General features: G+C 43.3%; 1 protein-coding gene across 12 annotated transcripts in view; it reads right to left on the bottom strand.

Moving 5' to 3' along the window:
* Window positions 1-10,019: 10,019 nt before the first annotated feature.
* The window catches only part of adgrb2 (adhesion G protein-coupled receptor B2), a 211,889-nt gene continuing 205,569 nt past the window's right edge, over window positions 10,020-16,339 (bottom strand). For 6 of the 12 annotated variants that reach the window (XM_072705364.1, XM_023832060.2, XM_023832062.2 and 3 more), the window contains 3 exons: window positions 14,643-14,708; window positions 14,185-14,238; window positions 10,020-12,930 (listed from right to left, as the gene is read on the bottom strand). In XM_072705364.1, the coding sequence (XP_072561465.1) occupies window positions 12,760-12,930; window positions 14,185-14,238; window positions 14,643-14,708 (291 nt within the window). In that variant the 3' untranslated portion in view covers window positions 10,020-12,759. Of the gene's footprint in view, window positions 12,931-14,184; window positions 14,239-14,642; window positions 14,709-15,787; window positions 15,840-16,339 lie in introns of all 12 variants that reach the window. The other 6 variants (XM_023832061.2, XM_023832066.2, XM_072705366.1 and 3 more) reach the window with 3 other exon arrangements.

Raw genomic sequence — 16,339 nt, 5'->3', positions numbered from 1 at the left:
ATTCATATAGCGGAGCCAATGATATGTTTAGAATCGGTGAGTGACAGGGGAAGATGCATACTGGGGGCCAATCAGCTTTCAGCTGGGGTCAGTGCCCCCAGTGGCCTCGCCCCAGGAGTGTGACTGCTCGTAGTATTGAACGCCATGTGTCGACTAGGATTCTCTCACACCATGTCAGTGAGGAGATTATTATTCTGCAGAAGTGGTAGCGCCTTGTCAAAGGTGACATTTTCCATGTTTATTCGGGAGATTACGCAAAAATGGCTTTGATAAAATCTTCACTGGGTATGTGAGTGGCAGCCCACCACGGCCATGCTGTAAAGGCAGCGCAGTGTGTTTCCTTATCGTCTGATGTCTTTCCTTGTTGACGAAAATATTTTCTTGATTGAATCCTCCCCTTCAAAGTAGCACGAGAGCTGCGTCACATTTGCTGCCTAATGGCTGCCCTGTTCAAGAGGGCCTAGGGGCCAGTCCTAAGAAATCTTTTGGAGAGGTCCATCTCTCTACCAACAGGTAAAATGGTCTACAAATATGTCATCTCCAGCCATACCTGGAACACCAGATACAAGTTTGTCCAAAAATAAACTTAATTGCAGCATAACTTATTTTAACATTACCCAAGCTTAGGAGTGACATTAATTCAGTCACGGAGCACTTAAGCACACAAGTAAAATGACAACTTGCACGTTTATGGCCTTCAGGACTGCTTGGGGTATTTTGGAATAACGCGCTGATCTCAGCAGCCTAAGCATTAGCTTACTCATTTGTCTTAGCATGCATGCATATTACCAGCTCCATTGTGCTGGTTACCAACATGCCACATCTATCATATCTGACAGATCATCTCATTCTGCAGAGCCGCACAGATGAGAACATGGTGGTTCAGCAGCAAAGCTAAAGAAATCTAGTAGGCTATACAGTAAATGGACAAAGGGGACGTGTAAATTAATTTTCCCAGCAGAGAAAACTGATCAGCAGCAGTTTTATCCATGACCAACACTAGCTTAGGCTTGGGGGAAGAAAATATCCTCAGCACTGTTAACTAGTTATGACCTCATTTACTGTGCCAGTCAAAAGTCTGGACACTCCTCATTGGAAATTTTTTTTTAAACAAGATAACAATAATAATGACCGTTTATTGATCCCTGCAGGGAAATTCTCTTCCCGCCTATCCCATCCTGCTCTCCATGACACACATGTAGGTGACAACAAGCTTGGCAGTGAAGGGCGGCCACCTGCAGTGGGGGCTGGGGGTTAGGGGCCGTGCTCTAGGGCCCACAGGCATGACTATTCTGCTGAGGCTTGAACCATGACCTTCTGATCAGGCACAGAGGCTTGTGGCTGCTGAGCCACACGCTGCCCACAAGATAATGACCTTAAGCACCTTGAGATTATGTAAGTGCTGTATGATCTTGTGAATAAGGACAGAGATGGAGTGCTATGACAGATGACCCAGCCCCCACAACCCCCCCCCCCCCCCCCACCTAAATCCTATAGAGTTGGTCTGGGATGAGTTGGATCGAAGAGCAAAAGCAAGGTAGCCAACCGGTGCTCAGAACTTGTAGAAACTCCTTCAGGACTGTCGGAGAAGCTTTTCAGGAGGCTACATCTGGAAGCTGGCTGTGAGAATACCAAGAGTCTGCAATGATGTCATCAAAGCATTCTCTTGGTCATGGCAATATTTGATACATATTAATTCATTGCCTTGAGGCCTTTTTCTATAAGGTGAATAACAGCTACAATAGAGATAAATGCATTAAAGGCAGGTGTGCCCAGACTTTTGATTGGTATTTTGTATCTTTGCCTAGGTTCAATGATTCACAATTATTAGTAAGTGAAATTGTCATTAGCGATTTACAAATTTTGCAACCAAAGTATTTTATGGACATGTCTCAGTTTAATCGAGTGCAACTGCAAGATTCCATTCCTGTGGTCCAAAACTGTAACCCCTAGACGCCAGTTCCTTCATCTCTTGCTGTCAATAAATCAGTGAGTCAGGGAGGGTGGGAGAGGACCAAGGTTATGCAGTGACAGATTAGGGGAGACCAGAGGGACACCCCCAAGCCAGCTTGCTAAGGGCCCTTGAGCTCAAGAAGAACATAGCAAAGAAAACTGCATGTAGGGCTGCAACACCAGGACCGTGCATTAGGGACGGTTCCCATTGGCTGAGCTTCCCTGCAGGTCCCACCCAATCACGGGCCATGGACTGACAAATACTTAAATTAATACCGATCTCAATAATCAAAGCCTGAATTATACTTGCATATAAACAGTACTGGTTACTAATTGGGTGTTGTGATTTGATATCAACCAATCAGCTGTTTTGTCAGACTATTTTTTAATGTTACATCATTGGTAGCATTAGCAGAATCTCAGCACGCATGATGAGGCAAAAAAGTGCATCCTGAGGCCCAGCAATTTAGGGAAAGATATGAAGTGGCAAAAGGTTATATATTTATAGATATTTAATTTTTAAAAAGTAAACGAACAAGTGGACCTGTGGTAGAAAAAATATCAATCAACTTCTCTGATAACCCAATGTGCCTCCCCTTCTGGGCCTACTAATGTCCAATTTTCCTTCCACAGACCCCCACCCCCACAACCTCCCTCACCCCCTCATGGTTCCCTTCTTATTCTAATGCATTCTGCGGTCCATGCATCTGCTGTAGTCTACGGCACCGTTTCCCAACCCTGTCCTTGGGATCCACATATCTGCTCCCTCAGCTCCTTGCCAGACATTCCACATTTTTGCTCCCCATAGTGAGCTGGGAGGGAGTAAAAACTTGGACTGTCTTCAATTGTCCGAGAACATGGTTGGGAAACACTGCTCTGGACTTCAAAGGTTCAGCCAGAGGCAAGGGTGTCATGGGAGCACAGAGACTCTGGCCGATTCAGGGGACCCAGCACTTTATATTAGTGGTGCCCAAAATGTACCGGGGAGACACTACTGGGGGGCAAAAGGTGATATTTTGTTGGGGGGCCAGAATTCCCACAACCCAGGGCAAAGGAAAAGCACAGCCATGCCAGTTTTGGACACAGAACCTGGGTACCGATGCTCAGTTTGTGCCCAAAAACAAATTAGACTTTCACAGAACAATTTCATTTATTTACATGCATGGATTTCAGAGAAAAGGCTTTTTATACTTTTCTGTTGCAGACTTGATGGGCTGGTTGATAATCTATGAGCATCATCACCAAGTTTTAGCTGCAGACCAGGTACAAATACAGCATTAATGCGGGGCAGAGTGTGTCGAATGCTAGCTCTGTCTTGTTTGTTATCTCTATGTGCTCATTGCCTGAGCTTTGTTAAAAGGTTTGGGATCAAACCATCTCCATAAACACTTAATGGATTCCCGGTTGCGATAGTTTCAAATCACTATCAAAGCGCAGACTTTCTTTAATGCCATCTTTCCTGGAAAAAAAAAAGATTTAAAGACTTTAAAGAGGATCTCTTTGCAAAAGAAAAGTATTAGTCATACACCATTAATTAGTAGCACCCTGGCACATTTTTAAAAATCTTGAATCTGTGACAATTCAAAGCATTGTGCTAAACTGGCTCCTGTACAAATTGCCTGCACCTGTGCCAAAAACCATTCTATTATGGCATGTATTGCTAAGGAGCCGGTCTTCTCAAAGGACAATGTAACAAAGGAAAAGAAAAATGCCAGGAGATGAGATAGAAAGTGCCACCAGGTAAACCAGCCATGGGGATCTTTCCAGAGGTTTGTCCCACACTTACATAATATGTTCTTGATATGAAACACTCATCAGTCAGAACACTCCAATCACATTAACATATATGATGCTTTATCCACTCAGAAAAGAGGAAACTGGTACAAAGTGGATTCTCAGGCCTCTTTGTCGGACAAAGACTCTGCTTAATCAAAATCACAGCCAAGCTCAAGGTTGCAGAACTATAAACGACAAGGAACAGTGTAAAGTTCAGGAAAAGGTTACAATGATCCTGCATGCAAACATCTGTGATCCAGGCCAAAGAACTCTCTAACCCACAGTCTAATTATGATGGATGATGGTTGATCAAAAAATGAATCTGATCATTAATAAATCCTGAGATTACTGAGATTCTGAGTATTGATATAGAATAGAAGATTCTACATCATCCTGTTTACAAAAAGATAACATCAGAATGAAATTTTGAATAAACGTTTTGGCCTTGAAAAAAGCTCCACTGAAGATCAGCACAGCTGGCTCACAGGCTTGTGTAAGAGGACAGAATAGTGTCTCTGTGTATAAATTTGTCTTAAAACCTATGAGTTCATTTAGCTATGAGCATGGCTTGTGGGTCCACTGCATATGTCCGGAAGGTTGCTGGTTCAAATCCCAAGGTCAGCAAAGTGATTTCACTTCTGGGCCCATGAGCGAGGCCCTTTACACCAAACTGCTCCAAGGGCTTTCTGCTTGCTCAAAAAGGCATATCATGTTGGAGAAAAGCATCTTTGAGGTTAAGAAAATGTGAACATCCCCTTGTGTGAATGCTGGGGTGGTCTCAATGGAACACTGCTCTATATGTATGTGCATGCAGTATTTGGGTAGATGAATCTCCCTGGTATGTTTGGCCACTATACCAAAAAGTGACTGTGACAGACCGGTGTGTCCTAAGGTGGCTTCACTTTCCCATGACTCCTCCCCCTCTGTCCCTCCATCGCAGCCCTCCTTTAAGTTTTGCCCTTTGTACATCTGTTTCCGCGCGGCCTACCGTGAAAATATAAGGGACCTTCGGAGCGTAGAGAAGCTGCCTGCTCCTCAGAGGCATTTCAGCGGTACTGAAGCAGCACTGAGGTGGGAGAGTGAGAGAGCGGGAGATAGAAGCGGGACTGGCGATGGGAGGCTACAGGTAGCAGCTACGATGCGAGTATGACGATGAGTGAAGGCGATGACTAAAGAAGGACGGTGCAGACATATTTGCCGGCCAGGGCATTAATCTGCATTATCTGTACAGGGGGGGGGGGGGGGCATGGGAGGTGTTACTCAGCGGGTCAGACCACTGTGCCTGCCAGGCCCAAAGGTCGCTGACAGTGATCCCATCCTAGAGCTAATTCTCACATCTCCGTTGGACCCTTGAGCAGGACCCTTCACCCTGATATGCTCCATGGGGGCTGAGTAAATGGCGGGTGCTGCACTCTGACCCGAAGATCTGCTCTCAACTGCATGAATGTCTTTGCGAGTTTGTCTCTAAGGAGAGTATGACGGCCAAAGGGAAAAGAAGGATTTCGACGTAGCCGTCCTTGTGCAAACGGCAAATAGAGCGTAACATAATTTCAAAAGCCTCTGTTACTTTTGACAGGGACATGTGGACTGTTAAGTTAAACGCAGCAAAGACCAGGTTGTGGCTGATGCAAGCATGCAAGTTGCGAATAGGAATCACATGCCTGGAAACATTGTACACCAGCTGAAAAAGCTCACAGCTAAACATTCTGTGGTTTATCTGCTATTTGACCATGTTCCATGTTTGAACAATGGGTAACATTTACAGTACAAAACACATCTTGGGTCAGGTTACTACTCTAACTAGTATAAATGCCCTCAGTGCATTGTGTTTTTGGTAAAAGTTCTGCCTAGAAACTTTTGCATGTTCGATGGGGATTTCAGTTCAATGCAGTCCTCCGGACAATTTCCTAAGGTCACTGAGGGGTCAGCTCTCTGTAATGATCTTCATAGCTTTTTTCTGGCACTGCGCTTGTTAAAAATTGATCACAAATCATTACAGCAGTAGGATTTTTTTTACTAAATATGAACTTAAGGAAAAAAAGGATTATGGGGAAAAAATAGAACATACTTCACAAGGTATTTATTTATTTATTCACTTATGTGTGAAGTATTGCGAGGTTTGCTGGAAATTAAATATTCATTCTGGAGAAAATAGCCTCTTTCAGCTCTAAGAGCCCCTAATGGCTTGTTTTCTTAGCCATATTTTCAAAATGGCCACCCTTAATGTGCAAGTTCGGGCCGCTATAAAATATGAATGAAAACTCTGTGTTTGTTTACGACTCCTAGCTGGTATGAAGGTGGCTTTAAGGGGCTGTGGCCTGCAAACTGCGACAGCTTCATTAGCGCTTGAGATGGATTTTGCTGCATGTTAGCGCTTTGGGATAATGTTCAACTTCCCTCAGCGTCACAAACAAGTCACAGGCCGCCCTGGTGTTGTGAGTCCCGTATCCGCACCGCAGAATGCATTAGCGGACGTTTGTGTTCACATTTGCCGAGATCTGGTATGTAAAACATTTATATTTCGATATACAATTATGTTTGTGATGTACGGCATACGGTATAGAAATGCCAAGCTGCACGTTAATGCGCGAACCATAGCCGTCTCTCGATTTCTCTCTCAGAGGCCCAAAAAACCAATTTCCCCTCTGAAGGTCTTTGAGCATATTGAAATGAGTCTATTTTTGTCTTGCTGTAGATTGCATTTGGCTTCAAGGTGGATGAAACAGCCTCCCCCCACGAAAAGGCGAGAAGTCCCAAACCACAAGTTCTTTTTATCTGTGACTGTCTTCAGGGTAACTGGTAACGGATAGTCTTGTTAAAGCACAGATTAAATGCCAAAAACGTGTACTCTCTGCATATCGGAATTAACTCTTTTCCCCTGGGGTTGGTGAGAGGGAAGGTGAAACAGGGACTCTAATATAACTGTTATTTGTTTTGATTTTAAGCCTGAAACATGACTCGTTTTTTTTGTCATAATTCCCAGTACAAGATCACTTAAAGTCTATATAGGACACAGTATCTAAGTTCCTAAATATAACATTTAAAGTACTTTATACTTGGCATGACAGATAAAGCCATGAAAACAATCTTAATGAGAATAAACTTCACACTGTTGCAAAATTTCTTCTCTATTAATACGCTCCTTGTAGGTCACTGCAAACAAGGGTCACCATGTACCTGACAAAGGATGCGCAATAAGACAAGAAGAAAAGATCACACAGCAGTGGGTCACTCAAAGGAACAGCTTAATTGCCTTTAGTTGTATATGACACTAGACAGAGAAGAAAACCTCCACTATATGGAGGTATGACCCTTTATTAAATATTACTAGAAAACATTCTAATTTGTTTTGGGTGAAGCTATGAGTCAAACTAGCCTGTAAAACAAGCTAATTTGTGTTTTACTTTTACAAAATAATGGTCCAGATCAGGATTTAAAGTCTAACATGCAGTTGACTGTAGATGGTCTTGGGATCTGAGCCAGAAAGTCTTTACTCACATTGGTTATACCTCTAAATCTTATGCGCTTATTTTATGAATAATGGCTCTAAAATTAACATCTGTTTAGAGCAGTATTTTGCAACCTGGTCCTTAGGGACCTACAGAAAGTCAACATTTTTGCTCCCACCCAGGGAAAGAGTAAAAACATGTAAGTAAATTCTTATAGTGAATACTAAGGTCTTCATGGATTCATTTATGTGGAGCTGCTCTTACTGGAATAAACCACTGAAATAATCCTGAAGCAAATTCCAAAACACTGCTGGACCACAAACCTGACAAGTGCCTTGGAGGCCCAACAGAATCAAGAGCTGTTATTCTTTATATAAACTGGATATGAAGTGTTGGGGGTGTGGATGAGGTGGATGCATTCAGTGTTCATTGTAAAAATAATCTGGTTGTGTTGTTGGTCAAGGAAAGCAACACTACTGCCTCCCTATCATTCACATACCATTTCCATTAGCAGCAGAGCAACAGCATGTGTGTGGATCACCTCTGGGGTTAAACCTTTTTCATGCCAGGCAGAAAACAACACAGCTGAAACCAGTGTTATTCTGATGTATTTTCTGTGTTCGATTTCCCTTGATCCTTGTGACCTGTTTTCTCCTCACTTTCTACCCTAAACTCTCAAGTTTCTTTTTTGTGTCAGATTACCAACGGGCCATTGGGAGATGGCACCTTTTGGTTTTCACAATAAGTGACAGTATCTATACAGATAAGGAAGGATGGAATCACACATAGAGAATAGTACAATAATTTACTTCTAAGTTTGGTAATAACAGTGCAAATCTGCCAAATTTTTTCATTAGCGGATTAGCATTTCTGAAGACTTAGAAAACTGTTAGCAGACCAATTAGCTTCCGTTAAATTTACATCCACTAACTGTGAATTTGCTAACATTTTTCTGCAGGTAAAGTGAATAAAGTTTAATGGTCTAAAATGTTTGTAAACCCTAAAATCATATATATTTGTTCTTGTCTGTTGTGAGCATGTCTGAAACAATCTATCTGGCACACTTTTGGCTGACTATGTGTAAGCACAAGATGTGACTGATCGCTAAATTTAAGGAGATCAGTGGCCTGTACTACGAAGCGGGGTTACTGGCTTATCGGGGTAACTTGTTGGATTTAAGGTACCACAGTTTAAATGGACTTCATATTCGTTTACTTATATTTTGCCCAGACTACCTGATTCACTTATGTGCCCGCTGAGCAAGATACAGTGGAACCTCGGATTATGAGTAACGCGGTTTACGAGTGTTCCGCAAGACGAGCAAAGATTTTTAATAAATTTTGACTTGGAAACCGAGCAAGTCCTGGTTTACGAGCACCAAGTATCATCAAAAATCATATGGCACACACGCGCTCCTTGTTTTTCTTGTTTTTACGTGCGCTCGGCTTCAAAATAGGAAGCGCATGCGTGCGCTTCTTGTTTTAATGCCGAGCGCACGTCATCACAACTGAACCAATGGTTATTCACTTTCTCACGCTGCGGAATTGTGGGTAATCGTCTCCCATGCTCAGTCTCAGTCGGCATGCCTCACTCGTATAATCAAAATTTAGTAGAAAAGCACCACCTGAATAAGGGCGTAGCAGTGCGAGCGATGAATTTGTTTAACGACAATGCAATGTCCACATTTCTGCAAAATCAAAAAGGAGGCAAAAGAGGTCATTGGATGGGTTCCTTGTTAAAGTTGCACAAACAGAAAAAGATTCCAGTGAGCCAACAGATAGCAGTGATTCCATTAATTATAGTGAAAGTCATCCTACAAAATAACCCTCCTCTTCTCCTCTCTCGTCTCCCTCACACCATCCACGATTCTTTTCAAAGGTAAAGCGCAGGTTAATTTGTTGTTTTATGTATTTTTACTTTATATTTTGTATTAATAATTTTTATATGAATATTTTTGAGTTGTGGAATGGATCATATGAGTTTCCATTATTTCTAATGGGAAAATTCACTTTGATATACGAGTGCTTTGGATTACAAGCATGTTTCCGGAACAAATTATGCTCGTAAACCAAGGTACCACTGTATCCTGCTTTCTGATACGGGCCCCTGGTTGTATTTTCCAGGTTTTGACTGACAGAATTACAGACCAATAGAGAGCTGAGACCCTCCTTCCAAGTTCTGGGTAAACGTCGCCATGTTTGTAGTCCTCAAACGGCTTCACTGAGGGCATAATGTCAGCATGCGCTACTTGCAAAACAGGACTTCTTTGACAAAAACACTTAGATCCTGCAAAGTAAATATCTTAAAAAGAATCCAATGACTCCCCATTGGGAAATTTCTAAATTTCCCCCGGTAATCACTCTAGTCCAACAGATGAGACTTCAGTATTAAATAGGTTAAAATTTTAGCTCTTTAGGTAGGTTCTTTTTAGGGTTTCAGAGCCAAAATCCTAACTGAAGGTAAATTCATATACTGTAATAAAAGTTAGCGGTTATCATTAGGTTTTGCAAAATTTTTAGTGGTTTATTGGTTTAGCATTATTGAATTAGACTTTGGAGTTGGTGGATTAGCAGGTATCAAAACTAACTCTTCGGTTAGCTGTGCCCTTCACTGGGTAATAACACGGCAGGTCAGTGACCATTCCAGCCAGAATGAGGGTTCCCCACTGTGGAGTCCAAAGGCTCCTTGACCACATGGATTCCTGCCTCTGAGAAACATTCGCCAGCCAAGTTCGAATAGAACATGCACAGCAGCACCGAGGATGTCACGGTTCAACTCCATAAGAAAGAGCAACGTCGACGTAAAGATGACGAGGAAATAAACAAATAATTCTTGCTTGACTCGGTTACAAAATTTATTTCCATATAAAACACTGTATGAAACAGTTGAACATAAGGGCACGATCCTGGGTATAAAAATGCTGGGATTTTTTTCATTAAAGGACCAAGCAATCTTTAATATATTAATTGGGATTGCCCTAATGGGAACGATCCAACAAATCAAATATGGCAGATGATACAGCTGAAAGGTCAACAGCAGAAATGCTATAATGCCCCAGTTATTTGGGAATATATGCAGATCAAATTGTGTTTTTCATCTGTTCCAAGGTCTAGCCAAGGTGTGACTCCCACGATGATGATGAATCACTGTGAATCTTTGAAAAGTCTGTTAAGTCCTCATATTCTCTGACATTTGTCCAGGGGGCATTTCTGCTTTGTCCACAGAAGTTGTTATAGGCCATCGTTTACTTTTCTGCAAAGGGAAGGAGTTGAGTGAACTGGACTAAAATGTGACTGAAAGTTGGAGAAATAGTCCACTGGTGCTGTTCAGTTCTTCAGGCTTCTGGCTTCCAGCTTTGCAGTGACTCGGTGGGGTCAAAGGTGAGTGAAAGGCTGAGTGGTTCCCGCTGGACATCGGTGACGCCGGTTGCCTTCCTGGTGTCCTCAGGGAGCTACCAGAGACCGAGAAGGTCCATCACAGCGAGAAGAGTGGCAGGCTGTTAATGAACCTCGCAGTTGGTTCATGAGCAGTGACCCTCACCAAAGCAACCAGCACTGAACTGACAGGGCTTCAACAGAAATATGGCCAACAGGGACTAAAGAAACAGATACAAACAGGGAGCCAATTTTAAAAAGTGTTACTTGGGGGAAAAACACTGCCATAGAATAAGAAGAATTAAAAAATAAACAAACAAACAATAGTGACCCGGGTCACCAGGGATGATGGTGACGATGCAGAATTGGAGTGGCCATACTTACTTACCTGTTCATCACATCTAGCACTCTTCGTAGCTGGTGTAAATAACAATGTTAGACTAAAATGCAGAAACTAATCGCTGCATTTTGAAAACCTGCTGGAATCAATGATAATGCTACATTAAACTTCCGGAACAAATGAGTGTTCAGCTCAGTTCCGTGATCTTCAGAAACTAGTTGAAGGGCGTTCTCTTGTGAAACCTATCAAAGCTTACAGATTAGGAAAGGGTCAAATCATGCACAACACATTGTGATACTCAGAACTACTGCCTTACACACGTCTTCAGCCTGACCCAGCATGACACACAGACCCAAACACAAACACCTTATTGGGCTTGCACCAGACAAATTAAAATCCTTTTTTATGATAGGCAATAATCAATACATATAGGCTTTTATCTCAGGTGGGACAGACTTGCTGCACAAAGTGGTAGAGGTAAATGACTCTGCCTTTTCTTTGAAACATCCTGTAGCTGAAATAAATAGTAGTTTAAGCTGTAACAAACCAACATAATAATGGCCCTTATACTACTGCCAGGAAGCAGACAGCACCATGCCATCTTCGCTGTCTGCATTATTTCTGCATTACCGTCTTCCTCCAACTGACGTCGCCGGGATCATGCCATACGTATTCCTCTGGTCACATCACTGGCCGTACATTCAAAGCAATCCCTGTTCCCATGTTTTTTTTTTTTATCTAATGCTTTCCAAGCTTCCCAAGTCAGAGTTTTCAGCTGAGCTGAAGTAAAGAAGAAAAAGGTATAAGCTTTAACCTGCTTACGCTCCCTCTGAAAGACCGGGACTCGACGAGTGAAATGGGCTCGATTTGAGCACTGGCTGGCGGACAGGGCGGTGTGTCTGTTTTTAACTACCTCAGGATTCACTCCCACGGTTGGGCCAATGAGAATGAAAGATGAGACCAAGCCATCTGTCGAAACAACGCTCTGGCAACCGCTTTTGTTTTTATGGTCAACGTTCTTCAGCATTTTGTCGTCAGCCAGATGGCACGGATATCCATTTAGACTGACAATATGCACCGAACATCTTTCTTTAAACCAGCGCATTACGAAAAAATGCATGGGGAAACACAACTTAAATATCGGTATAAAAACATTTCTACAAGTAGGACCCTCATAAAAGACAGTACAGATACACATCAAACTACTCCCACCAAAGACACGGACCATGGCACACAACCAGTTTTTTTCATTTTGCTAAATTAACCAAAACAGAAGAAAATAACAAACAAAACAACACAAAAAGAACAAAAGCCACAAACACAATGTGGGGGGACCAGCGTTTTTCAATGCTAGAAAAAGCAGTGGACGGTGTTTATTAATGAACTTTTGTTACCCCACCTTAGTGAGAGAGAGCGTGAATCATCCATTGGGGAAACAGGTACAGAGGAAGGGAGTCATATCTAAAGGGCTCAATCATGGGCAAAATCAGTGAGAAATGTTTTTTTTTCCTATAAAACAACGGTGCAGAAATACTCATTTTTTCGTCATCAAATAGGTGAAAGAGAATCCTTTCTGAAGAAAAATCAACACATTTCAGAAAGTTCTTTTTAAAAAAATCCCCATCTGCTAACCCCAGTCCTTTACTTAAAGTTTTTGTGTGAAAATATAGAAGTCTTCTTTTCCTTGTTCATCCTCTCATTAAAAGTTTCTCTCTATATGCACATGTATGTGTGAATCTGTATGATGTGTGTAAGTATGTACTGCAGGGACACTCTATCTTTGACTGATTATGTTTCCGTGTGCCGGTGGGATTCATGGTCAGTTTTTCTGTATGTGAGTGTCAGAGTGTGTGTTTGGTCTCTGGCCTCAGACTTCGGTCTGGAAGTCCCCTTCAGACGTGTCAGGGGTGTTGGCTGAGGGCACGTCCCAGTTCTTGTTGTGGAGCTCCAGTCTATCCTTTTGGTCGGCAGGTCTGGATGAGTGGTCATAGGCCATGATCTTCAAGCAGTCCCAGGAGTGCTGGTCTTCGGGCTTGTTCTGCCAGGGAAGATCACATGGGGAGGGGGGTAGAAAAGAAAAAAAAACCTTTGTCCTGAAGCATAAGGTAGGCCAAACATCACACTGCCTTTCAAGAAGTGAGGAGCAAATTTTCAAAACTCACTCAGTCCACAAGGCAGGTCTTTGTGAATATTTCTATAGAATTAGTGAGCTTTGGAAACGTAATAAAAGTCCTCCACTGGATTGCATGAGGACTGAGTGAGTTTTCGTTCCCCATCCTGTAACGTATGATGAGGAATCCCGATTATAGGTCATTGGCGGTCTCATCTCAAACACAAGGAGAAATTTGTTTTTCAGTCTCCTCTGATTGCTTGATATTCCTATGCATATTTCTACAACACAGGAGTACAATTCAGAACTTTGTTGGACAATGTATCCACATGTAACTGTAGGAGATGGGGTTGAGCAGTAGAACCCACTTTCTAGTGGCTACATGTAGAGCTGAAGGACCCTGTGTTCTTCTGCCTGATGCCGCTCTCAGCAGAAGTGATGCTAGGAAATGACCCTATTAGTTAGGCCTCTCCCTGGGTCACATTTCCAACCAACAGCAGAAGAGGGAATGGAGCAGATCTGTGGTAATTAAGGAACTGAACCGGTGATGAAAGGTTACCAGTTCAAAGTGCAGGTGGGAAATACGCCATCTGATCGGCTTCAGCGAATATGCAAACATATTTATGCTGCACACAATTATCAATGAAATATTTAGACAGGACCATACTGACTGTACTGGGGAACAGCCAACAGAGTGTGGTGGCTCCTCCTAACCTGCTCGTTTGGCCCCGGTCCCTCCTTTACATTCTGTACACATACACACCAACATCCCGAAGAGCCTCTTCAATCAAAAATAGCTTGGGGAATTTCGTTCCTTTCAGGGACTCCCTAGAGAAGATCACTGCTCACTCAGATATTCAGCACCTGCAGTCATCCTTCGCACTACTGCCTGATATGAGGCTGATGTCGACTCCAGCCACCCTCCGACCACCAGGGGGCGGTGTGTGACCGGCTCTCATTTGCACAGTATCCCTGACATCTGACTTATCAAATGATTACAAAGAAAAAATTTTTTTCATTTTAGATCTACTTTGCAAATTCTGCAGAGGTAACCGTTTTCAGGACAGAAGTGAGAATTGCGGCTGCGCTGTGGCAGTGAGTGAGCATGCTCACGTCATCGTGCTGCAAGCATACACGTATCACCCCAGGCCAAATACTCTCTGTCACTTATTTTCTACTTACGCTTGAAGAGTTCTTTTCACCTCCAGCAGACGAAATGCTCCATCGCTTTTCCCTCTGAGGCGATGAAAACGAACAGACAGAAAAAGGGCGGGGGGAGGAGGGGGAATTACAGTCACTCCCCGGTCTGAGAGAGACACAGGTGTCCAGTAAGCGAGTCTGCCATCTCCTTCTGTGCTCATGGCAACCCCCCGAGGATGAAGAGTGCCCAACACCGAGGTAGAACCTGGCAACAAGTGTCATTACGCGAAAGAAACTGACCATATGGGGTCAGTCCTGTGAGGAAAGCTCAGGCTGCAATGATGACCTGGGATATCTCAGTAAAATATGATACAATTGGATATAATATCAACTATAAAGTATGCGGCTTGGGATTCATTTGATAGGAAGTCGTGTTCTAGATTGGGGCTTAAAACAGGCAGAGAGGAGAGGGCACTGTTGCCAGGGGTAGAGACCCATACCTGCTGATGTACTATCTGATTGGCTACTGGATAATCCCAGAGATTCTTCCTTTGTGGTTCTGTGCCCTGTAGCATGGGGACAATGTTTCATAGGCTGGCTGACTGTCTGTGAAGAGGCCAAAAAACATCCCCCAAGAATTCTTAACTTAACCTGCATTACACCAATAAACATCAACTTCCAGAGGGAAGCAGGACATTCCTGCTGATGTACTAACTGGATCTGGCACCTCAGGATCCGGCTGGGACTTGCAGTGGCACCTCTGTGCACCACCCACGGCAGCCCCCCAAAACAAGCCAACACTTATAGCCAAGCTGCTGGCCTAGCTGCTGGTGTGACTATACCAAGCTGAGCGCCTCGTCCATTCTCATGTGAAATGTTCCCCATGTCGGGTGTTTTGGGTTGAACAAAGTGTTTTCCGGTCGGGGCCTTTAGCTTGTGGAGAGTGCGGAGGCAGCAGAACGCGATGCACAGGCAAAGCCACTACATGACTAACGTCATCCCACGATGTCGCCGTGCAAAGAAACACCATCCACATGTTCACTCTGCTACTTACTGCTTCCTGGTTGATTTGGATCTCATACAGTGACATGCACAGTTCCAGCAACCAGCTGGGCAGCTGATAGGTACACCCACCTACGAGTGAGCATCTGTGGGTGTGGCCTGTCAGTACAGTTAACATACAGGAAAGACGTGAAGACAGGTTGTGACATGTGCGCGCTGTCCCCCCGTCACATGACCCACTGAACATCATGCCCCACCCCGCCAATGAAATAATGCGGCTTCACGGGACACTAATGTTAAACGTAATTATTTACAGCTATGCTGAAAAATAGGCACACTAAAGGAATTTAGCTGGTATAGAGTAGAAAAAGGGCTTGGAGGTCATAGGTTAAAGGTCAAACAAAGTCATGCTTAGCACAAGTGTTGGGATGCAAGAGGTCAGAGGTTAGAGGGCACACTACAGACCCTGCATGGTTAGGATGGTGAAACAGAGGAGTAAGAATACAGAGATGCTAATTTATTGGGTTTGACGGGCTTGTTTAAAGGAGCAATTTGAGGAGCGACAGCCAAGGAGTATTTGCTCTACTTTCTAACTTTAGCAGACGTTTCTACTTCATTCACGATGTTTTTTCTTACTCTTTACCTTTTTTGTGTTTCTCGCCCTTGGTTCGGATGACTGCCTGGCTAGAGTCAAACTACGACAGAAAACACGCAGCGTAAACCGGAGCATTCAGTGAGAGTACAAAGGCATTAATCTGCATATGTGGCACAAGGCATGTTCATGGGCTCCTAAGGGGGTGGGAGGTACTTAGTGACACAGGCCAGGTGAGCAGAAAAGCAGAAACTGGCCCTGGATCTGCGAGAGAGCAGGGTCTCCAGTGGCTTAACAGGTCCATGTAACTGCTAGATGACAGAATGGAATGCTGCTGTGATATCCATGGCAACCGAACTCCCTCCAAATCTCATCTGCTCTAAATATCACTTGTAATTAATATGTATCTCATGTTCCTCCTAGCAAAACCATAATAGCTAGCTAAGACTTATAACATCCTTCAACATACAGTCGAGGACAGAATACTTTCAGTGTGTCTTTATCTGAAACTTGGACTCGGAATCATAAAATACTTTGCAAAGTGCTTGCGGTTAAATTGAATAAAATTATGAATAATGTAAAACGCATCAGATCTCAGAATAA

Source organism: Paramormyrops kingsleyae, chromosome 23 (genome assembly GCF_048594095.1).
Source record: "Paramormyrops kingsleyae isolate MSU_618 chromosome 23, PKINGS_0.4, whole genome shotgun sequence".
NCBI classification, from domain to species: Eukaryota; Metazoa; Chordata; class Actinopteri; order Osteoglossiformes; family Mormyridae; genus Paramormyrops; species Paramormyrops kingsleyae.
Note: the sequence above shows the minus strand (reverse complement) of the source record. Positions and strands in the feature narration are given on the sequence as shown.